Source organism: Centroberyx gerrardi, chromosome 1 (assembly GCF_048128805.1).
Source record: "Centroberyx gerrardi isolate f3 chromosome 1, fCenGer3.hap1.cur.20231027, whole genome shotgun sequence".
NCBI classification, from domain to species: Eukaryota; Metazoa; Chordata; class Actinopteri; order Beryciformes; family Berycidae; genus Centroberyx; species Centroberyx gerrardi.
Genome location: NC_135997.1, coordinates 37,204,117 through 37,228,706, shown reverse-complemented (window position 1 = coordinate 37,228,706; position 24,590 = coordinate 37,204,117). Strand labels below are relative to the sequence as shown.

At 45.4% G+C, this 24,590-nt stretch overlaps 1 protein-coding gene across 1 annotated transcript in view; it reads left to right on the top strand.

Moving 5' to 3' along the window:
- LOC139933085 (OTU domain-containing protein 7A-like) overlaps positions 1-24,590 on the top strand; it is a 74,128-nt gene that overhangs the window by 30,132 nt on the left and 19,406 nt on the right. The window contains exons 4-9 of the mRNA XM_078285458.1: positions 8,213-8,370; positions 14,665-14,868; positions 15,755-15,973; positions 17,023-17,124; positions 18,733-18,860; positions 23,594-23,706. Coding sequence (XP_078141584.1) covers positions 8,286-8,370; positions 14,665-14,868; positions 15,755-15,973; positions 17,023-17,124; positions 18,733-18,860; positions 23,594-23,706 — 851 coding nt within the window. The 5' untranslated portion in view covers positions 8,213-8,285. The remainder of the gene's footprint in view (positions 1-8,212; positions 8,371-14,664; positions 14,869-15,754; positions 15,974-17,022; positions 17,125-18,732; positions 18,861-23,593; positions 23,707-24,590) is intronic.

Genomic DNA, 24,590 nt, shown 5'->3' with positions numbered 1-24,590 from the left:
TGTAGTGCCTGAGTGCGAGAAGTCGTGAGGCTTATCGGGAACGCGCCTCAAAGCCCGTGAGGCCGTGAGTGCGGATGTTGGGATTGGGCCGGTGAACAGGTCAGCGACGGGCTTTCATGTGCCACGGAGGGCCGAGAGCTGCAGGTTTTTAAACACAACACCAGATGATTCACTGATTAGTTCCTCCTCTTCTGGTTGAAGGTGTGACCAACTGCTTCTTTAGGTTGCCCGTCTCCAGAGGTAGTGTCCCACTGAATTGTCCCGTCAATTAAAAGTTGAGGGTTAGACCAATTAAAGCTAGTGCAGTCAATAAAAATGAGGTTCACATTCAAACACACTGAACTCTTGCGGGACGCTTTTGAACAGCTTGCATGCACTTCCAAGTAATTTTCTTGGTTACATTTTAATCAAGCCTTTAGTTTTACCTATTGAATTCTAATAAGTTCTACATTTGGGAACACTTGACCCTCAATCATCGACACTTAAAGAAAGACCATAAATGCAGACAAGATACTGTTTGGGATGTTTTGCTCAATTTATTTTATAGCTGAACATCTATAAAACAATATTCCCTGTAAACATGAAAAAAAAAACATATACTTCTCCTCCAAATGAGTCCATACCCTTTATGAAAAAGAATACAAAACAAAAATAGAACTGTTTGAAACTCCACATACGAGTACTACTACTACAAACTACAAGAACGCCATCAGAACCCCTAAATAACTCAGTTTTTGTTTACAACGAATGAATGTCCACTATTTGGTTGTGGTCGACCTGTAGAGAGCGTACGGCACAGTGTCCGACTCCCCACCCTCTCCTTCCACGTCTTCTCCAACCAATCAGTGGTCTGATCTCTGTCTCTCTCCTCCGGTACATAACAAGGTACATAATAAGTACAGGAAACTGGGAAGCTACACAACTAGAACTTGCATTATCCTATTTTAGTGCTTATTGTGTTGATTCGTTTTCTGACTACTTTAATACTGTCTGGGTAAGGCTCACACTAAAGTTGATGCATCAGCTGTAATCATTTTTACCTCAACTTCGGTGAAGAAGTTCGGTGAACTTCCATGTTAAACCCGTGAGTCATCCCGTAAGAACAGGAGCGAGGGGCAGCCAGGACAGGAACGCCTCAAAGTGACGCACCACCCAGTTAAAACTGTTCATGTTCTTCTTCAGTCTCACTCTGGAGTTCACTCTAGAGAAAGATCTGAGCGTTCCTAACTGCAACGTTCAGTAACTGTAATAAAATGGATCTTTTGGCTGCTGCAGTGATCCAGTTCAGAGAGCTGCTGGGCGAGCGAGCTTCACTCTACACTGAAGAGAGAGAGAGAGAGAGAGAGAGCAGTGGATAAATTCAAACCTTTTACACAAAACTCGCTCTGCTAGCTCAGTCTAGTTGGAACTAAAACATTCACCAGCAGAAATAATTTTTATCATCATAGATTAGCGGTTGCTGTTAATAACACACACGGCTCCAAACCTGGTGGAGCGAGCTTCACTGTAGACTGGAGAGAGAGAGAGAGAGAGAGAGGGAGGGAGAGAGAGAGAGAGGGGGGGGGGGAGGGGGAGAGAGAGAGCGACGTGTTGAGGTCGACTTCTGATTGAATTTCCCACTCTCACTTCAGATTCTCAGTTTCCTGTTGATTTTTACACCAACCAAAAAACGATTTAATGAGAAAATGCATATTTCAGTTGGCTGTCCCTTTAAGAAAATATAAAAACTCCTTGACTTTTTCAAGTTGTGTTGCAGACTGAATACAAAATGGATTCAAATGGGATTTTTTTTGTCAACAGCCTACACAAAATACAACATGACAAAGTGAAAAGATGTTTTGAGATATCTTTGCAAATTTGTACAACAAATGAACAACAAATTCTGAACTATATCAGGATAGAAAGGCGATGAATGTTTTATTCTGGTATTTAGCCTGAAGGTCAGAAGCAGGTTTGTTTCTGGAAGCTCAGTTCAGATCCCAGACTGTCTGAAGACCTGGTGAGGAAAGTAACAGAGTGATGAGTGGCTGAGTTGCCTTCGAGCAAGGCATCGAACCATTACCTGCTGCAGTGGAACTCCCCAGCAGTGTTACTGTAATGTGATTACTTTTTTCAGTAACAGTAGTGTAAGGGATTACAATTTCAAATTCAGTAATACCATTCCAGTTACTAATCCCAGTAACGCTCCGTTACTGCGTTACTTAAACCTGAACCCCCGTCAACCTTTTCTGTTCTCTCCTTTGAAATATTAGACTTTTTTTTTTTCCAAATCCCTGTTTGTTTTTCCCTCATCTGTCTCTTCAGGACTTGCAGCAGCTTTTCGTCGGCTGTTAGCTAAAGAATCAAAACAGAAGCTGGAGGCTGAGGGAGAGACGCAGACTTTCAGCAGCTGGAAGTTTTCCCGTCACTTTGAATTGATCTCAGTCAGGATCAGAGAACATTCTGGTTCGTTGTGAACTTTGTGTGGCAGCAAAACTCCACAGAGAAAAACATCCAGTTTATCAAAGCATCTGATACAGAAACACAGTGATGAGAAACTCAGGGACAAACAAGGAGCCGCTGCTGCCTAAATAATGGAACGAGGAACGGAACTAATTGCTGCTGCTGCTGAGGAATTAGTTAAGTAATGGGATTACTTTTTAAATTAGTAATAAGTTACATTTTCCAAGTAACTTGCCCAACACAGTTGTGAAAGTGAAGCAGCCTGCTGAAATCCAGCCGGCTGCTCAGCAAACCTTCACTGGATAAATAAAGGTTTTAAAACATGTCCTCCCCCCACCTCCAAGGTTACACAGGACTCCTCCTCCTCCTCCCCCTCCCCCTCCCCCTCCCCCTCCTCCTCCCGGGCCGGTCCGGTCCGGTTAATTTTCTGAGAGCTGAGATTGGTTCCGCTCCACAGATTTCACCTCACTCTCACAGTGTAAATTCTCCCTTGCTGGCCGTCCCGCTCCCTTGCTGGCCGTCCCGCTCGCATGTTCGTCTGAAGGTCGAGCTGCAGAGCTTTAAAGCGGCTGTGATCTGTGTGTTATCACAGTTTGGGATATGTTTCATTCTGAGGTGGAGACTCGAGTCACATGACTTGGACTTGAATCAGACTCGAGTCACAGTTTTAATAGCCTGAGCCTTGACTTGATGCATGGAGAGAAGACTTGAGACGAAACAGATAAAACCTGTTGAAACAGGATAAGTAACCTTCTTCACTTTCAAAGTGTTATATATTGAATTAAACAATAAATGTCTGTCATTACATGCCAATAAAAACACATTACCTCCACATGTACACATGCATTCTTGATTATAATAATAATGATAATAATTTAATGTAGCATGAGTCACTGTTTAGTTACTACAAGTCAATGAAACAAAAAAAATACATTCTTAGTATCTGGATTACTTCACTAGTTAATTAGCTTTCCTGTCACACAACAATATGAGTAAGTTACAAATATTAGCCTAATAGCTATGAAGATTTGCAAATAATTTATATTTACAACCATACAATATCATGAGGATGCCTGGGGGTTTCATCAAATAAAAACATGGAACATAAATTTATAAAATGAAACTAAAAGGCTGCATCACCGCCCAGCTATAAGGCACCGGAATTAACATTAGTTTGTGCCTGTAACCATGGCAACTGGGCATAATGATGATTATATACAGTATTTAGCATCACATCAGTCAGGTAGCCATCCATTTACGATAAAATAAGAATACTCTTTTATTGCAAAAAAAAACATCAAGGGGCGATATTTAGTCACAAATTACCCTTTTTACCACACTTCTATGACTGTTACGTTCCCCACAATATAAGCCAATGACATTAGCTAGTTAGCATAGATGCTAGCGGACTTTTAGCTGTCTTAAAAACACATTTACAAATATCGCTGCTACAACAGAACACACCCAGGCTTAGCTAAAGTCTTATCTGAATGTGTATGAGGGGCCTTGTGTTTCCAGAATGTACAAACCTGTAGAAACAGGAAAGTAGAGAGACGAGGAAGGAGACGCTGCGTCTCAAACGGTTAAAATGCCGCCTGATCAGGCATCAAGTCGTGTCCCAGTCCAATGTTCACAAGAAATGCCTGCTGAGCAACGGCCCGGAGTTTGTGTACGAATGTAAGTTATTTTTAGTTTTTTAACCTCAGATTTTCTTTCTACTGAGAAATAGACAGTTTAGTCATTGAATATTCATTCTATTTGGATATGTAGGCTAATGCTTATTTAAGTTTTTAAGACTTTCGGATTTAATGACACTTTTTGAGGTTAGCCTATCCGTTACGTTAGCTTACTGAGCAGACCATGTAACGTTAACTAGGCTATATAACGTTAGCCTAAAACAAGCCCCTAATAGAAATAGCTTATCAATTGCAGTATAACTCAAGTAAAAGTCCTACATTTAAAATTCTATTCAGGCAAAAATATTGCAGCCTAAGCAATGAAATGGTTATGAAAAGTAAACCTAGTAGTGGCTGAAGATGTGACCTGAGACCGACTTGTGACTCGAGCAAAGTTGACTTGGTCACACCTCTGGTCTCAGGCTGGAGAAGTGATGAGGCAGCAGAGATGAACTCTCACCGCACCAACCTGAACACCTTCAACACTGACATGTGACGCACAGCTCGTCGCAGTTGATTCTTTAGGCGGCGGCTTTGTTTTTTTCAAATGGCGGTTGTTTCAATTCAGAATTAAACGCTTCAATTTCCAAAATACAAGGGTGTCAGTGAGTTTATGAATAAGCATTCCTGAAAATTATTATCTTTGCAGTGTCATGTGTCGTTTCCAGCTTTCAACACTAATGTAAATATCACAGTCTGACCGGGTTTAAATCCTGTTCCACCCTGCCGGTCCCGCCGGTGGGACCGTCACTGCAGACGAGCTTTGTTCAGACCCACAGAACTTTATTTTAAATTCTACTCAAAATCTCAACATTTTCAAAGATACTAAACATGTCAGGATGAATTACAGGAAAATGTGAATAAAAAGATGCACGAGACATTTAGATTTTTCCATTTGATGTAATAAAAAATGGCTTTAATGAAGCGTTAATGAGCAGATCCAGAATATGGATGTGACGGTTTTGTACAGTTTGGACTTTTTTTTTTTTAACTCTGAAACTACTTAAGTGGAAATATAAGGGGAAATCAGAGTTCAAGGGGTTAACTGCCTGTAGTGAAAAGGTAGTGTGGGAAAAAATAGTAGCGTCAAAAATAGACGAGTAGAAGATCAGTGGACTGTCCTGCTGGGAGGAGGGAGAGAGAGGGAGAGGGAGAGAGAGGGAGAGAGAGAGGGAGGGAGAGAGAGAGAGAGAGAGAGAGGGAGAGGGAGAGAGAGAGACGGGGAGAGGGAGAGAGATGGGGAGAGAGACAGAGAGACGGAGAGAGAGAAAGAGAGAGAGATAGAGGGAGAGAGAGAGAGACAGGGAGAGAGAAAGAGAGAGAGAGGTGAAGACCTCATGAGTCACTGTCGCTCGCCCTGGAGAAACTGTTGAGTCTCTTCAGATGGGAGACGACACAGAGCAGGATGGACTCCCCCCCCGCTGAATCACTTCCTCTCTCCTCTTCCTCCTCTACTCGCTCTTTTCTAAATTTAAAAAAATCCTTTCTACCTTTTGTCCTTCGCTCTCATTTCTCTTACATGATCATTGTAGGTTCACAGGAATATTTGTCAGGGTACTGTGACCTCTGACCCTTGACCTCCATACTATTGGTGGGTTGTGATGTTGGCAATCTACAAGTTTATTCTATTTTTGTACTTGTTTATTGATCTTACACGGCGGCCATTTTGAACTTATGTCACACAGAGACACACAGAAGATAAGTCAGGACAGTTAACAAGTTACCAGCAGTCTGGGGAATAACAGCTACAGCGACTGCTTGAATTTAGCAGGGAAGTTAGCTAGCTTACTAGCTACTTAGCTACTAGCTAGCTGTATAGGCTAGATTCTGGTAGCTAGCTAGTGGACCAAGATCAGTATGTTACCTCAAAATGTGAACCGATATCCCTCTGGATGCATCAGATCCAGGGTGCGACTTGCCGGGGGGGATGGGGGGGATTTCCCTCCCTCTGCTTTTGATTCCCCCCCCCCCCCCACCCCCCACCCCACCCCCCCCCCACCCCCCACCCCCACCCCCCCCCCCCCTCTGGTCACTCATTTTTATCGCCGGTGGGGACGTTTTATCCCTGCTTCTGGTCAGACTGAATTAAATAAATGCATTTCCTATGCCTGACAGATTGCGCAATGAAATGCAGTCGCAGGTGGGGACACGCTTTCCCCCACTCTCTGGCATGTTTTATTGTCAGTAAATTAAATACATGTATTTCTCCAATATGACAGTACATGGTGCAAACTTCCAAAAAAACCCTGCATGGATTATAGAAGGTGCGTTCTTTCCAGCTCATAAATGTGCAGAGCTGTGGATAAAAGAAGGGCGACCAAGTGTAAAAAGAAAAGGAGGTCCGTCATCAACACTAATTGTTTTGCTAAAAGAACGGTATGTGAGAAATCTTTCTTCCTTTCGTCAGCATCGCTGCTGACGGGCACACAGCTGGCATCACCTGCAGGACGCATGAAACTGGAGATCAAGCCCAAGCAGCCGCTGTATTACACACCGGCACCGCTGTATATTTTGAGCCATAATGGCCCGATTGATCACACCAGTAGGTCTGATTTATTATCTGATGTGCGTTATTCCTATTCCCATATTACTGTACGATATGGTGACAATATGTAAACCTATTTACTCCACTAGAACAGAAATCAGGCTTGTAGAAAAGGGATGTTAACGCACGCATGTATTACATTTAAGGCTCAAAATAAAATGTCGCACAAATTCCCTCTTTTATATTATCTTTCTCTTTGCCACATAGCTATATCACACTCACCGGGAGCTGAGGCATGCATACACAGCATTCTCCTACTCAGAGTCTCTCTCTCTCTGTGCGGCTCATATATGACATATATGGTCATATATGATATACAGTATATGGACATATATGGATAGAATTTGTTGGGGAACAATAATATGTGTATGATAGGGGTTTGCACTTGTATTTTTCATTTTCACGCCTCCTTGTGTAAAATATCACCACACACACCAGACATAGGCCAGGTAGTCGTTGAAAATAGTCTTTATAGGTTGTTTGAGGCTACAGGTGACAGATCGGAGGAGTTAGGGCAAAACAATGAGAGGCAGAAAGTTCAATCACAGAAATCAGGTTTGTTTACTTTTCACTAATTGACGACTTACCTGATAACTCTGCTGCAGTGAATCCTTCCCTCCCTCTGATGTAATCCTTCACAAAACAGTTCATCCTCATACCGGCCGTAGGTGCTGTGTGTGTGTGTGTGTGTGTGTGTGTGTGTGTGTGTGTGTGTGTGTGTGTGTGTGTGTGTAAGCACATTTGGCCCCCACAGCTGCACAGTAAATAAGGGAGGAACAGGGTGGTGTGTGTGATGTTGTGACATCAACGCACTCTGCTGAGCTCGGGGTTTTTTTTTGCTCCTCTGTGTGTTTTAACCTTTATTTCTCCAGGGAAGATTCACCGAGCTGCAGCGTCTGTCCAGCTCCGCCTGCCGCACCGCCACACTGGGAGTTCACCAGTAAAACCACAGTCCGGTTCACTGGGACAGCTGGGGGTTGGGTGCCTTGCTCAGCGGCACTGCGGCAGTAGATGCTGAGGCAGATGAGAGCGATGTTCTCTTTCCCTGATCAGATTTTCACAGCTGAGGATTCAAACAGTCTAGTGGACTGGTCTGACCGTCTAACTGGTCTGACTGTCTAACTGGTCTAACTGTCTAACTGGTCTGACTGTCTAACTGGTCTAACTGTCTAACTGGTCTAACTGTCTAACTGGTCTGACTGTCTAACTGGTCTAACTGTCTAACTGGTCTGACTGTCTAACTGGTCTGACTGTCTAACTGGTCTAACTGTCTAACTGGTCTGACTGTCTAACTGGTCTGACTGTCTAACTGGTCTAACTGTCTAACTGGTCTAACTGTCTAACTGGTCTGACTGTCTAACTGGTCTAACTGTCTAACTGGTCTAACTGTCTAACTGGTCTAACTGTCTAACTGGTCTAACTGTCTAACTGGTCTGACTGTCTAACTGGTCTAACTGTCTAACTGGTCTAACTGTCTAACTGGTCTGACTGTCTAACTGGTCTAACTGTCTAACTGGTCTGACTGGTCTCACTGTCTCTCTCTGGTCAGATGCGAGCTTGAAGCCGGCAGGCTGGCGTCGACCAAGGTGACGGCTGTGGCCTGGGCGGCCCACCATGACCTCATGACCCTGGACATGGACGCCGTGCTGTCCGACTTCGTCCGCTCCACCGGGGCCGAGCCGGGTCTGGCACGAGACCTGCTGGAAGGTAAGACCAGGATTCTGCTGGACTGGACTGACAGACTGACTGACTGGACTAGACTAGACTAGACTGGACTGGAGTGACTGGACTGGCCAGTGCTGGTGGCAGCAGGTCGGTGTAGTGAGCAGGAAACCGTCCTCGCACCAGGAGATCCAGATCCAGATCCAGACCCCGACATCGAGGAGCCTCCACCCTGCTGAAGTGTCCTTGAGCAAGAAGCTGAACTCCCACATGAGTGTGTGAGTCTAGCCTGGCAGGATGAACCCACTGAACCGTCTGGCCTCTCTCTCCCTGAGCGACTTCACCTTGCATTATTTATATGTTCAAACCAATCAGAGCGAGTCGTATGACGTCACATGACAGCAGTATTTACCATGTGTTTATTTACCATGTGTACGTAACGTGAACTTCATCCGATCCCGATCAGATTTGCTTGATCACAGTAGATGAGTGCACGTTCCGCCATTTATCATTCAGCAACCAAGATTTCAGGATACTGAAAAAAAAATCTGGACGTTATCTGAGTCGTTATTAACACCAAGCTGCATGTGATACCCAGTTTTTCTGAGGATCTGATCCTCCATGATGCATGAACCTGATCCATGATCCGGTTCTCTCTCAGTTCCCTTTCCTCCACCGCCAACACAGCTAGCCGAATCCAGCAGGAAGAAAAGCAAAACCACGTTCGTCTTCAGCGTAGTTATTTGTTCTTCTTTAAATGCATTTGGACCCTTGACTTCTGATCTTCACTGACACTGCCATACTCCATCGCCGCCATTGTTGTTTATGTTTCTGCTGCGTCGCGTCTCGCTTACGTCGCCCCGCTCGGATCAGCCTCCAAAACTGTGATTGGACGCCCCACTTTGTGTCGGACCCGCCTCGTTCCCAGCGTGTGATCGACTTGCCGGACTCGTATGGCTCGTGTAATGAAATGATGAGAGATGATGCGTACCAGATTTAGCTAATAGCTAGTTTCCATCTGTAGTTTTGATCCTATTGGGGTTTTAAGTTTCATTGTGTCAATTATGTGATCTAATGTTTTAAATCAAGCCTTACATGAGTTGTGATTGGTGGAGCCGGCTACAGGCTCCACCAATCAGAACCTGGCGCACAAATAAACAAATCTGTAAGAGTTTTGAATGTGAAGAGAGACTCTGTCTGTCTGTCTGTCTGTCTGTCTGTCTGTCTGTCTGTCTCTCTGTCTGTCTGTCTGTCTGTCTCTCTGTCTGTCTGTCTGTCTGTCTCTCTGTCTGTCTGTCTGTCTCTCTGTCTGTCTGTCTCTCTGTCTGTCTGTCTGTCTGTCTCTCTGTCTGTCTCTCTCTCTGTCTGTCTCTCTGTCTGTCTGTCTGTCTGTCTCTCTGTCTGTCTCTCTGTCTCTCTGTCTCTCTGTCTGTCTCTCTGTCTGTCTGTCTGTCTCTCTATCTGTAATGTTGAGTGTTTTCTGTTCATTTTCAAGGAGGCTGATGCTTCCTAATTAGCGCTTGCCAGAATGACATAACTTTATGAAAGGCAATACTAGAGCAGCAAAAATGCAGGATTTGTCTGTTCCACTACATAGATGCAGTCGCAGCCGTTGGCCCCGCCCACAATTTGTCAGAATAGAGCGACACGTCAAACAAGTCGCTCAGTGTGAACGCTCTGTTCAACACTCAGCAGTGTCAGGAAGCCTGGAGGGTAGAGCAGGGGGTTTGTGTTTGTGATGAGAAGGTCGCTGGTTCAAATCCCCAGTCTGGCGGGGCAGAGGTGTGGACTCGAGTCACATGACTTGGACTCGAGTCACAGTTTTGAGACTTGACTTGCTGCATGAAGAGAAGACTTGAGACTTGACTTGACTTGGGTTCTGGTGACTTGGGACTTGACTCTGACTTGTACTTTGATGACTTGAAAAGGTTTCTAAAGTCTTGACTTGAGATCTTGTGTTTGTGTAAATGACTTAGATTGAAAGTGATGAGATTTGTTCCAGCGGACGACTGAATTTAAATTCTGTTTTCTGAATTTGTATGGAATGATTGAATTTATTGAAGTTGAAACTGATTATAGAAATCAAACTCATGATGCTCTTACCAAGTTTTTATCCTATTAAAACCATATTGCATTGAAAAGTCCTAGATATTTAGTTTTCTTTAAGATATTAAATTGATACTGGACTCTTGATTTGTTCTGACTTGACTTGCTGTTCTACATTTAGACTTGAGACTTGACATTAATGACTTGGACTTGACTTGGACTTGACTTGGTAATCTATATTTAGACTTGGGACTTGACAGCAGGTTTCTGATAGAGAGTTCAGCAAACCTTTATTCAATAAATAAAGGTTAGAAACACACAGCGCAGCAAGGGTTAACTCCACCCACAGCATTATGAGAGAGAGAGAGTGTGTGTGTGTGTGTGTGTGTGTGTGTGTGTGTGTGTGCCCTAGTTTCAACAGCTCAGCATATGAAATTACAGCAGTATTTTTCATTCCCTCTATAGGCGGCTCAGCCATGTGGGGCCGCAGTTACATAATGCACACACACACACACACACACACACACACACACACACACACACACACACACTGTTGTGAAACGTTTCATTCGTCTCTCTGCCTCAGTGCTAAAGGTCAAAGGTCACTTCGACATGAGCTCAGTTCATCTTCAAGTCTTTATTTTCTCTGTTTGTGTTTCATGTGTTTCTGTTAGTTAATGCAGTAAAAAGACAGTAAACCTCCGTTACTGTTCACCATCATGTAAACAAACACATGACAACTGTGAGACAGGATCAGAATAGAATAGAATAAAATAGAATAAAACAAAACAGAACAGAACATCCTGTGCATCCCACTACTGTCTGGCTGCTTCGACTCTCCTGACGTCAATCTCTCTCTCTCTCTCTCTCTCTCTCTCTCTCTCTCTCTCTCTCTCTCTCTGAAGTCATGAAGGTGAAGCCAGCTGTCACTCAGCAGTCAAGGACACTGTGCGGTCGCCATGGCAACCGCTGCTCCAGATAGAGAGGGAGAGACAGACAGACAGATAGATAGATAGATAGATAGATAGATAGATAGATAGATAGACAGATAGATGGATAGATAGATAGGAGGCAGTGTTATTACATAATCAGTTCTGTCCTACTTCTTTAGTTTGGTTTGACATGCATGATAAAAACAGATAAAGGAGAAAAAGTCCAAAGTTAAAAATTAAAATAAAAACAACCTGGAGTCTTATAAATCCTGGCAGCAGTAAACATGCAGTTTCCCTCTGGACCAATCAGCAATCACCTTCGCTGTTGTCAGGTGAAAACCTTGTATCTGCAACATGTGAACTTTTCATCAACTAAGACAAACAGCCTTGTCATATGTCAACCTTTTCTTGTTCTTTTTTTGATGACAACACACTTCTGACTTCATCAGGAGGATTGTAGTTTTCCTGCCTGAGATCCTTCAGCTGAAGATAAAACATGAAAATAAACAAAACTGGGTTATGACATTTTCATCCGTTTTCACCTGCAGCTGCAGCTCCTCCCTTCAGCCAGTCAGGGGGATTTTGAAAATGCAGAACTGAGATGCCTGTGTCTGAGATGCTGCATGTGACGGACGAACACATGAAGAAAGAAACCAGCTGTCAGTCAGTCTGGATCTGAAGTGTTTCAGGTTTGGAGCAGAATCGGCTCAGCAGCAGTAAACATGGAGCCTCCATCTCCCATTGGTTTAGACTTGACTGATCTCTCCCTGCGTTATGTCCCGCCCCAACATCCTGTTTCAACAGGAAGTACATCACATTAAGGAAGTAAGAAGCTCTCAAAATGCCGTTTCTTTGGGACTTTTATTAGAGAACGGCTGATTCTCCACTCCAGACCTCCGAGATGGCAGCAGCCGGGGCTGCTGGGAGATCTGTGACACGACTTCAGAGCCTCCATCTTTGTGCCGATAGTCTCGGTCTCTGCTGTATTAGCCCACACTTGTCCACAATATGCTTACGAGTGGAAAACAGAGACGCGTTACTACTGCTCCAGGATCAGATTCACCAGGTTTCTGTCGGAGCGTCTGCTGAGATTTAACAACGCAGGTTTTCTTTCACAAACATTTAATACGCTGCAGACGGATCTTTTGCAAATCCTCACATTTCCAGTTGTAAGCGACTTCAAACCTCGTGGTGCAAACTGATCTGTGTGTGTGGAGCGGACGCCGCTCACTGCTCGCCGCTCGCCGCTCGCCGCTCGCTGCAGTGGCTGCTGGGAGATGACACACAGGATGAAGATGGAGTTTCACCCACAGAGAGAGGAATGCAGGCTGATGTTCTGTATATGTAGAATTCAACAGAAAACACTTTGGGGGAAAGTCGAACATGTCAACACCGATCTGTCTCTGAGTCACTTTTACTGAGACAGAAGAGTGTTGTTGTGAATATATGAGCCTGTTTACACTTGGTTTTAAAATGCGTCTCGGGCGATCGGATCACAAGTGGACAGCGCTGAATACAAGTGTAAACGACCACCAAGACGCATCGTGATCCGATCACTCAAACCACTTGCCGAGGTGGTCCGGGACGCATTTGACCACGTATCTTTTGTAGTGTAAACGCTAATGCGTCCTGATGCGTCCCCGACAAGGACGTAACAGGAAAATACGTCATCAGTGCAGGACGTGGCGGTTGTTTTGGTGACAGGGCGCCAACGGTCCTGTCAGTCTCAACAGTTGGAAGAGCCCGTACATGTATATTAGTTCTTGAAACATTGTTGTTTTCTTAGCTAGCCCGTGCTAAACAAATCTGGCTCTTGTCTGGCGTCAGCCTGACGTAATAACTGTGCGCGGCGCCCTTTGACCTTCTAGCGGAAGTGACGTAGGCAGATCTGAACACAAGCGGTCAGCCGGACACCTTGGAGACGCATGATAAACACAGGTGTAAACGGCGATGTGTCTCGGCTGTCCGCTTGTGATCCGATCGCCCAAGACGCATTTTAAAACCAAGTGTAAACTTTTTTTGTATTATTTTTTGGGCATTTTCGCCTTTATTCAACAGTTTAAAGTAGAGGCAGACAGAAAGCCTGGGAGAGAGAGGGATGACATGAGACAAAGGTCCTGGGACGCTGTGGTCACATGGTACACCCCGGACCACCGGACCACTGTGTGATGATATAAGTTGTTTTCTCAGCGGCTCACAGTGAGCCTCGCTCCTCCCTGTGTGGAGTTTACCTGTTCTCCCTCGCCTCCCTGCTCGCCTGCTCTCCTCCTGCAGACTCTAACCTGTGTGAGTGTGTAGCAGCCTGTGTGTGTATGATGCTGTGTGATATATGACATGTACTGTATATGATGCTGTGTGATATATGACATGTACTGTATATGATGCAGTGTGATATATGACATGTACTGTGTATGATGCAGTGTGATATATGACATGTACTGTATATGATGCAGTGTGATATATGACATGTACTGTGTATGATGCAGTGTGATATATGACATGTACTGTATATGATGCAGTGTGATATATGACATGTACTGTGTATGATGCAGTGTGATATATGACATGTACTGTGTATGATGCAGTGTGATATATGACATGTACTGTATATGATGCAGTGTGATATATGACATGTACTGTGTATGATGCTGTGTAAAGCCCTGTGAGACTCGACTGTGATAAAGGACTATAGAAATAAAGTAGACTAGACTCCAGGCTCGGTTTCTGCTCTGACCTGCTTCACATTCACACAGATGAACACATTCATACTGGGAGCTGACCAGTACACCCAGTCTGCTGCTGGTGGCCACTTGGAGCTGAAACTGTAATAAATTCCTTCTGGGTAATTTCAAAGTGACCCGAATCAGTGCTGAGTTTCAGTTCTGCTGCTGTATCTGGAGCTGACGGGACGCGGCGCTGTGATGTGACTGCATGTGAGACTGTATGTCAGCTACGTGTGTAACGTGTGTAACGTGTGAAGGAGGAGTGACATACAGAGGTCAGAGGTCAGAGGTCACATGATCTGCACCTGCTCGCCTCACCTGCCGCCTCCGGACCTGTCAGACGCCTCAGCTGACCTGCAGCGTCCTGGGATTAGTTTTTATCGTACAGTGCAGATTATTAGCGGGTGTAGTTAAACACCACCACCCCCCTCCACACACACACCACACACACACACACACACACACTCACACACACACACACACACTCACACTGCTGTCCTGCTGCCTCCAGGTTTACTGCATTACAACCAAAAGCTAAACGGTGATTGAAGTGATTCTTTGCTGCTAATGTTGGTTTAACAGGAGTGTGTGTGTGTGTGTGTGTGTGTGTGTGTGTGTGTGTGTGTGTGTGTGTGCAGGTCAGAACTGGGACCTGCCGGCGGCCCTCAGTGACTATGAGCAGCTGCGTCAGGTTCACACCAACCTGCCTCACGTCTTCAACGAGGGCCGTTACTACCGGCAACCGGAGCGCAGCCCCCCCCCACACCCCCCGCACCCCCCACACCCCCCCACCGCCAAGGTGGAGCGACCCGCCGCGCACAGACAGGACGACAACACACAAGGTTTCTACTGGACTCTATTCTATAGTGTTTACTTATAGTGTTCTGTTCTATTCTTTTCTATTCTATAATGTTCTATTCTGTTCTATGGTGTTTACCTATAGTGTTCTGTTCTATTCTTTTCTATTCTATAATGTTCTATTCTGTTCTATAGTGTTTACCTATAGTGTTCTGTTCTATTCTTTTCTATTCTATAATGTTCTATTCTGTTCTATGGTGTTTACTTCTCTTCGAAAGTGTTATATTCTATTCTTTTCTATTCTGTAGTGTTCTAGTCTGATCTGCTGTATTCTATTCTTTTCTATTCTATAAATGAATGACTAACCTCATTCATAATGCTGAGTGGCGTTCAGCTCGTCAAGTTAACAGCGATTGAATGACTTCCTGTTTCAACAGGAAATACGTTACAATACAAGACGCCACTGAAGTGTGACTTTAAGACTTTAACTGTCGGTGCGTTCAGGTGCTGTCAGACACATCGGAAAAACTCATTTCCTATTTGGAAATTTCACATTTCGCTCTCCAAAGTCTGATAATTAAGATGGAAACTCAAATTTTGCTGCCCAAGTTTCTGAGCCATGACACAACGGTGACCTTTAACCTTCTCAACAAGGCCAAAGAATAATTCAATCATTTGTGTCCGTCAACAGTAAGAAAACATAAAGATGCTCCTTTATTGCGAGTTTGAAGTCAACCTGACACTAACCTGACGTTTGTTTCGTCTAATTAGCTCGTTAAGCTGCAGAGCGGCCATGTTTGTTTATCGTTTGTCTTCCAGGTTTGATTTTCTGACTAAACAGCACATGACGTCCCGCATGTCGGACTTTCCCACCAGACCGCGAACGCACCGTGTGACCTCGCTTTCTGTTTTTAACGTTCGTCCCTCCAGAGAAGCGTCTGTCCCGGGGAATCTCTCACGCCAGCTCGGCCATCGTGTCTCTGGCCCGCTCCCACGTGGCGAGCGAGGTGAGCAGCGAGCAGTTCCCGGTGGAGATGCCCATCTACACCTTCCAGCTGCCCGACCTCAGCGTCTACAGCGAGGACTTCAGGAGCTTCATCGAGCGAGACCTGATCGAGCAGGCCACCATGCTGGCTCTGGAGCAGGCCGGTCAGAAAATATATAAACATAAATATATACACAATAAATAACATGTCTGTCCGAAACACGAGAGCCCTGACCCTGACCCTGACCCTGACCCTGACCCTAACCGTGACCCTAACCCTGACCCTAACCCTAACCCTATGTATCCTACATCTCACCTAACCCTGACCCTGACCCTGACCCTGACCCTGACCCTAACCCTAACCCTATGTATCCTACATCTCACCTAACCCTGACCCTGACCCTAACCCTGACCCTGACCCTAACCCTAACCCTATGTATCCTACATCTCACCTAACCCTGACCCTGACCCTGACCCTGACCCTGACCCTGACCCTCCTAAAGCCACCACAGGGTGTTTTTTACCTCGTACAGTTCAGAGAGTAACTAATCAGGAAGTTAGAAGGCTGGTGGGAAATTATTGATCATTTTGCCAAAGGAAATTGTACAAAATCGATGAAATAACATTTTATATTCTACATTTATAAAAATTAACTGAGAAAGTCCATATGTGGGTAAGAAAATGGACATAAAGTAGGTAAAGCTTCTCTGGTGCGTCGATTACCAAAAATAGTTAAATCTGCACTCTCAAAAAGATATCTTGATTGATTTCTGTTTCAAATTAAGAATATACTAATAAATAATAAACTGAAACTAATAAACTAATAAAGACTTTTCAGTTTGCCAAGCTGTTTTATTTGAAAAATAATAAATGAATGAGAGTACGGATTTTCCTTTTTTTGGTTCTTATATTCTTATTAAATGTATTTATGTTGCCTCATTAGTTTTACTATTGGTTTACTATTTGGAAATGCGTGAGTGATGTAAAGTTGCTGCATACAGACCTGATGTGTTTATAGTTTATAAGTTTATAAATCACACTTCATCTGAATATCAGCTGATGAGTCATGTCGGGTTTTATCCCATTTACTATGTCTGTTTCTACTCATCTTCCATCGCATGCTGTATGGAGTTAACATTTACTCCCATTCACCCCCTATCTGACTGTGTGTGTGTGTGTGTGTGTGTGTGTGTGTGTGTGTGTGTGTGTGCAGGTCGTCTGAACTGGTGGTCCACCATGTGCTCCAGCTGTAAGAAGCTCCTCCCCCTGGCGACGACCGGAGACGGAAACTGTCTGCTGCACGCCGCGTCGCTGGGTGAGTCTGTGACATCACAGAGGAAGCTCCGCCCCCCCAACAGTCCTCACGCCGCGTGTCACGTCTGCGCACGACAACAACGCAAACAACTAAAATACAAAGAGAGTGTCGCCTCTTTATTCGATATTTCTTCTTCCTGCTTCCAGAGCGAACACAGTCTCCCTCGCTCTTCGCTTCTTCCTTGCAGCTCGTTTCCGTTGTTTTGCTCTGGAGTTTCCTGTGTGTTTCTGAATTTGCATAATTTCTGCAACCGCAGCTCGTTTCTCCAAATGCACGTGCTGTTGGCCGTTGTACTGCGTTTGCCCCCTGCTCATCATTCACTCCACAGCCACGTGTATACTGTATATTTACAATGAAAAATGATGCATCTTATTTTTTCCTGTTTGAGGGATTTATTTACTGTATATCAGAGTCAAACTGACCAACATGTCATCCACAGAAAGTGTGGATAGGCTTCTGAATATGATCTGATCGTGCAGCATCACTTACAGTTACCACGGTAAAGCCGTGAAAACACACAGAACAGACTGCAGCGTGCGGCCTGCGGCGTGTTGCGTGTTGCGTGTTGCGTGTTGCGTGTTGCGTGCGGCGAGCGGCATGTGGCGTGCAGCGTGAGCCTCTGACCCGGTCTGAGCAGGCGGGCGACACAGTCACAAAGTCACTTCAGCACCTAAAGGCTTTATTCAGAATATCTATTATATATCTATCTATTTATATCTATTAAATCAGAATAAAGCCTTTAGGTGCTGATCTCTACAGCTCGAATGTGGTAGAAAAGTGTCAAAGTTCTATTAAAAATTAAAAAAATATTAAAAATGACAAAGTCGACAAGAACCTCAGAGATCTCAGTTCGGACGGGACGAGAGAGAACTGATCCTGTCCCAACGGCTTCAGTCTGTTTCCTGCAGGACTTCCCTGATCCCACACACACACACTCTCTCACACACACACACACACACACACACACACACTCCTCATTTCTTGCAGTTTATGCTGCACTTCTTCATTATCCCCATCTTTATCTTCATTTGTGTCTTTGTTTTCTGAAGCGCTTGGTAATGAAGTTTTCTGTTAAAAACGCTCTAAAATAAACTGAACAGAAACGAAGGCTGCAGGCGAGTTAAAGGGAAGTTACAGAGATTTCGTACCTTTTCTCTTCAAAGCCGGCGTTATATTCCTGAGGTCAGGACGAAAAGAGTTCTGACTTCTGAGAAACGCTTGAAAACGGTTTTGATTTGAGAGGAAAATGAAACGGAAGCGGCTCCTTTCTTATGAAACGACTGTAAAGTCTGGAATAATCAGGTCAGTTTTGGGGGGAATTCTGGGAAAGACGGGCGCAGGCGGGAGAGGAAAAGTTGCTGTCAGCACATTTGGAATCCCCTCACACACACACACACACACACACACACACACACACACACACACACACACACAGACACACACCTCCCCTAGAGAGCTGCGATGTCGATTCACCAGGCATTAATCATGTTGACAATGTAGAGTTGCAGGGGTTGCTGATAATTACTGTGTGTGTGTGTGTGTGTGTGTGTGCATGCGTGCGTGCGTGTGTGCGTGCGTGTGTGCGTGTGTGTGTGTGTGTGTGTGCAGGCATGTGGGGGTTCCATGACAGAGACCTGGTGCTCAGGAAGTCTCTGTTCGCCATGATGAAGAGCGGAGCGGAGCGGGAGGCGCTGAAGAGGAGGTGGAGGTGGCAGCAGACCCAGCAGAACAAGGAGGTCCGTCACACACACACACACACAGACACACACACACACACACACACACACACACACACACACTCTCTGCAGATACACCTCATGCTCTGCCAGAATGGAGTTTTGGAGAAAGTGACTAATTCAAGAAGTAAATTTCCCGTAAATTTTGTGAAACAGCTTCATTTTTACATTTTCTCTTTTAAAGTCACAATGAAAAGACAAATGACTCTTTCACCTCGTTATCTAGGTTTCCGTGTCATAATATTCACCTGATTAACAATAAATGCCCAAAAAATGGCGTATTTTTAGTGGCTGTATGCGATATAAACATTCAGACCAATAAAACCATGCTGGCAGAGAAAGGCACAACAAAATAGATTTATTTAACGATAAAAACATGAGGTTTCATTCATCACTGAGAGACTGAAACATGTTTTTATAGCTAAACAAATAGATTTCTATTTCTACCAGCAGAGTTGCTCCTTTCTCCCTCAGCAGCTTCTGTGTGAACCTTCAGCTCAACTAAAAACATGAAAACTTCTCATATTTGGCTCATTGACAAATTGTGTTTCTTTTCCTGAGCAACCCAGGTTTAAAATAACACACACACACACACACACACACACACACACACACACACGATTTCCTGAATACATGCAGCTTTAACGTCGAGTGTGTTGAGGTGAGAAACGACTCAGCTGATCAGCATCAGTCTCAGTTCCCCCTGATCCACATCAGCAGCCACCAGTTAGACCTGCAGACACACAGACCCAGAGGATCTGGTCCATCTCTCCTTCATGTGATCCAGATCCAGAGGTGGTAGCAGAACACAAATTCCCTACTCAAGTAAAAGTGCAAATACTCATTTAAAAATATACTCTGGTAGAAGTTGAAGTATCATTTCAAATCCTTTACTCAAGTCAAAGTATAAAAGTACGTGGACTTAAATTTACTTTAAGTATAAAAGTAAAAGTCGTTCTCTAAGAAAGTCGTTTCTAATCTTCTAAACTGGTTTTCTGTTGAGTCTGCAGCTCAGATCACTGAGCTGAACCCAAGCAGCTGAATTCAGGAACGTTGCTTCTCTCTCTTGTTGCTTCTCTCTCTCGTTGCTTCTCTCTCTCGTTGCTTCTCTCTCTTGTTGCTTCTCTCTCTTGTTGCTTCTCTCTCTTGTTGCTTCTCTCTCTCGTTGCTTTTCTCTCTCGTTGCTTTTCTCTCTCGTTGCTTCTCTCTTCTTCTTGTTGCTTCTCTCTCTCGTTGCTTCTCTCTCTCGTTGCTTCTCTCTCTTGTTGCTTCTCTCTCTTGTTGCTTCTCTCTCTTGTTGCTTCTCTCTCTTGTTGCTTCTCTCTCTCGTTGCTTCTCTCTCTCGTTGCTTTTCTCTTCTTCTCGTTGCTTCTCTCTCTCGTTGCTTCTCTCTCTCGTTGCTTCTCTCTTCTTCTCGTTGCTTCTCTCTCTCGTTGCTTCTCTCTTCTTCTCGTTGCTTCTCTCTCTCGTTGCTTCTCTCTCTCGTTGCTTCTCTCTCTCGTTGCTTCTCTCTCTCGTTGCTTTTCTCTTCTTCTCGTTGCTTCTCTCTCTCGTTGCTTCTCTCTCTCGTTGCTTCTCTCTCGTTGCTTCTCCCTCTCGTTGCTTCTCTCTCTCGTTGCTTCTCTCTCTAGTTGCTTCTCCCTCTCGTTGCTTCTCTCTCTCGTTGCTTCTCTCTCTCGTTGCTTCTCTCTCTCGTCGCTTTCTCTCTCTCGTCGCTTCTCTCTCTCGTCGCTTCTCTCTCTCGTCGCTTCTCTCTCGTTGCTTCTCTCTCTCGTTGCTTTTCTCTTCTTCTCGTTGCTTCTCTCTCTCGTTGCTTCTCTCTCTCGTTGCTTCTCTCTCTCGTTGCTTTTCTCTTCTTCTCGTTGCTTCTCTCTCTCGTTGCTTCTCTCTCTCGTTGCTTCTCTCTTCTTCTCGTTGCTTCTCTCTCTCGTTGCTTCTCTCTCTCGTTGCTTCTCTCTTCTTCTCGTTGCTTCTCTCTCTCGTTGCTTCTCTCTCTCGTTGCTTCTCTCTCTCGTTGCTTTTCTCTTCTTCTCGTTGCTTCTCTCTCTCGTTGCTTCTCTCTCTCGTTGCTTCTCTCTCTCGTTGCTTCTCTCTCGTTGCTTCTCCCTCTCGTCGCTTCTCTCTCTCGTCGCTTCTCTCTCTCGTCGCTTTCTCTCTCTCGTCGCTTCTCTCTCTCGTCGCTTCTCTCTCTCGTCGCTTCTCTCTCTCGTCGCTTCTCTCTCGTCGCTTCTCCCTCTCGTCGCTTCTCCCTCTCGTTGCTTCTCTCTCTCGTTGCTTCTCTCTCTCGTTGCTTCTCTCTCTCGTTGCTTCTCTCTCTCGTTGCTTTTCTCTTCTTCTCGTTGCTTCTCTCTCTCGTTGCTTCTCTCTCTCGTTGCTTCTCTCTTCTTCTCGTTGCTTCTCTCTCTCGTTGCTTCTCTCTCTCGTTGCTTCTCTCTCTCGTTGCTTTTCTCTTCTTCTCGTTGCTTCTCTCTCTCGTTGCTTCTCTCTCTCGTTGCTTCTCTCTCTCGTTGCTTCTCTCTCGTCGCTTCTCTCTCTCGTCGCTTCTCTCTCTCGTCGCTTTCTCTCTCTCGTCGCTTCTCTCTCTCGTCGCTTCTCTCTCTCGTCGCTTCTCTCTCTCGTCGCTTCTCTCTCTCGTCGCTTTCTCTCTCTCGTCGCTTCTCTCTCTCGTCGCTTCTCTCTCTCGTCGCTTCTCTCTCTCGTTGCTTTTCTCTCTCGTTGCTTCTCTCTCTCTCGTTGCTTCTCTCTCTCATTGCTTCTCTCGTTGCTTTTCTCTCTCGTTGCTTTTCTCTCTCGTTGCTTCTCTCTCTCGTTGCTTCTCTCTCTCGTTGCTTCTCTCTCTCGTTGCTTTTCTCTCTCGTTGCTTCTCTCTCTCGTTGCTTCTCTCTCTCGTTGCTTTTCTCTCTCGTTGCTTCTCTCTCTCGTTGCTTCTCTCTCTCGTTGCTTCTCTCTCTCATTGCTTCTCTCGTTGCTTTTCTCTCTCGTTGTTTCTCTCTCTCGTTGCTTCTCTCTCTCGTTGCTTCTCTCTCTCGTTGCTTTTCTCTCTCGTTGCTTCTCTCTCTCGTTGCTTCTCTCTTCTTCTCGTTGCTTCTCTCTCTTGTTGCTTCTCTCTCTCGTTGCTTTTCTCTCTCGTTGCTTCTCTCTCTCGTTGCTTCTCTCTCTCGTTGCTTTTCTCTCTCGTTGCTTCTCTCTCTCGTTGCTTCTCTCTTCTTCTCGTTGCTTCTCTCTCTTGTTGCTTCTCTCTCTCGTTGCTTCTCTCTCTCATTGCTTCTCTCTCTTGTTGCTTCTCTCTCTCGTTGCTTCTCTCTCTCATTGCTTCTCTCTCTTGTTGCTTCTCTCTCTCGTTGCTTCTCTCTTTCGTTGCTTCTCTCTTTCGTTGCTTCTCTCTCTCGTTGCTTCTCTCTCTCGTTGTTTCTCTCTCTCGTTGCTTCTCTCTCTCTAGTTGCTTCTCTCACTCGTTGCTTCTCTCTCTCGTTGCTTTTCTCTCTCGTTGCTTCTCTCTTCTTCTCGTTGCTTCTCTCTCTTGTTGCTTCTCTCTCTCGTTGCTTCTCTCTCTCATTGCTTCTCTCTCTCGTTGCTTCTCTCTCTCGTTGCTTCTCTCTCTCGTTGCTTCTCTCTCACGTTGCTTCTCTCTCTCGTTGCTTCTCTCTCTCTCCCTTTCCCTAATTTTTGGTGTCACTTTGCTGAACAAGCAGCCAATCACATCTGGCTCTTGATCAGCTGCTTCCGGGATGGAAGCCGTCTGATGCTGAAAATATATTTTTTTTTAGAAAATCAGTTGATGATTTCCCGAAAGTAACGAGTCTGTTGTGAAAATGCAGTGAGTAGAAGGTACAGATTTTTCTTTTGAAATGTAGTGAGTAAAAGTAAAAAGTCTTCAGTGAAAGAAAAACTTGAGTAAAGTACAGATACTTGAAAATCTTACTTAAGTACAGTAATGAAGTATTTTTTACTTTGTTACATCCCACCTCTGTCCAGATCAGACTTGATGTTTCCAGACTGACGGTTCAGACTTTAACAGGATGATCAGCCGATCACCGATCCCATCGCAGATTGAAAAGCGTCACTTCAGCCAGACTGTCTCACTGTGCTGAGCGGGCGCTGCTCTCCATGTGGAAATAAACCAGTTTTTATCCAAACAGAGTTATTACATGTTTGTGTGTAAAAGGTTTTCCTGAGGCAGCCTGAGCTCCGCCTGCTGTCCTGTCAGCTGCTTCTGATCAGACCGACCGTCACACAACAACAACATGTCATACATGGATATACTGTGTGTGGGACGTCCTGGAGGCTCAGGTGCATGTAAGGGTGATGTCACGGGTTTGAATCCAGCCCAGGTCACATGTCATCCTCTCTCTCCTGTTGTTTCCTACTCTGAACTGTTGAATAAAGGCCCAAATGCAAAAATAACAAACAAAAAAGAAAGCTGTCAGTGTTTATTAACAGCTGAAGATAGAGAATGAATCCAATAATGAAAAGACCAAGTCTCTGTCTGAAGCATCAAGGTCACTAAACAACAGATGGATCCATTCTGTATTGGAAAATAAAAAGACAAATCAATAACTGACAAGATAAAAAACAAACATCGACCCAGAATGTGATCAGCTGAAACAGCGACCGACCGATCAGCGATTACCTGATTACACCGTCTGATCAGTGACCGATAAGATAACCTGATAATCAATAACCCAGTGCGTCTGTGTGTGTGTGTGTGTGTGTGTGTGTGTGTGTGTGTGCAGTCGGGGCTGGTGTACACAGAGGAGGAGTGGGAGAGGGAGTGGAGTGAGCTGCTGAAACTGGCATCCAGCGAGCCGAGAACACACAGCAGCAAGAACAGCAACACTGCAGGAGGGTGAGACACACACACACACACACACACACACACACACACACACACACACACACACACACACACACAGCAGCACAGCGCGTTCAGATGAAACTGGGTCGGATTTATCAGCAGCTTGAGTAGTTTGACCCCAGTCTGGGTTCAAACCTCCGGGTCTGGGTTCAAACCTCCGGTCGGGGTTCAAACCTCCGGGTCTGGGTTCAAACCTCCGGGTCGGGGTTCAAACCTCCGGGTCTGGGTTCAAACCTCCGGGTCGAGGTTCAAACCTCCGGGTCTGGGTTCAAACCTCCGGGTCTGGGTTCAAACCTCCGGGTCTGGGTTTATCCCCAGAGGGACTGGATGGCGATGCCGTTACTAGCGTCCCAAAGATCTTTATCCAACTCAGCGTTAACGAGAACTTCAGTTAGCGCCGGCTTCCAGACGCCGGCTGCTTGGCTCAGACTCACAGAGTGTCCTTGGGCTCAGCGTCAGGTCATCATGTCCACGTCATCATGTCCACGCCACCGTGTCCACGCCACCGTGTCCACGCCACCGTGTCCACGCCATCGTGTCCACGCCATCGTGTCCACGCCACCGTGTCCACGCCACCGTGTCCACGCCACCGTGTCCACGCCACCGTGTCCACGCCATCGTGTCCACGCCATCGTGTCCACGCCACCGTGTCCACGCCATCGTGTCCACGCCACCGTGTCCACGCCACCATGTCCACGCCACCATGTCCACGCCATCATGTCCACGCCACCATGTCCACGCCACCATGTCCACGCCACCATGTCCACGCCACCATGTCCACGCCATCATGTCCACGCCACCATGTCCACGCCACCATGTCCACGCCACCATGTCCACGCCACCATGAGCGTTTCAGCAGCGTTCTGCGACCTGCT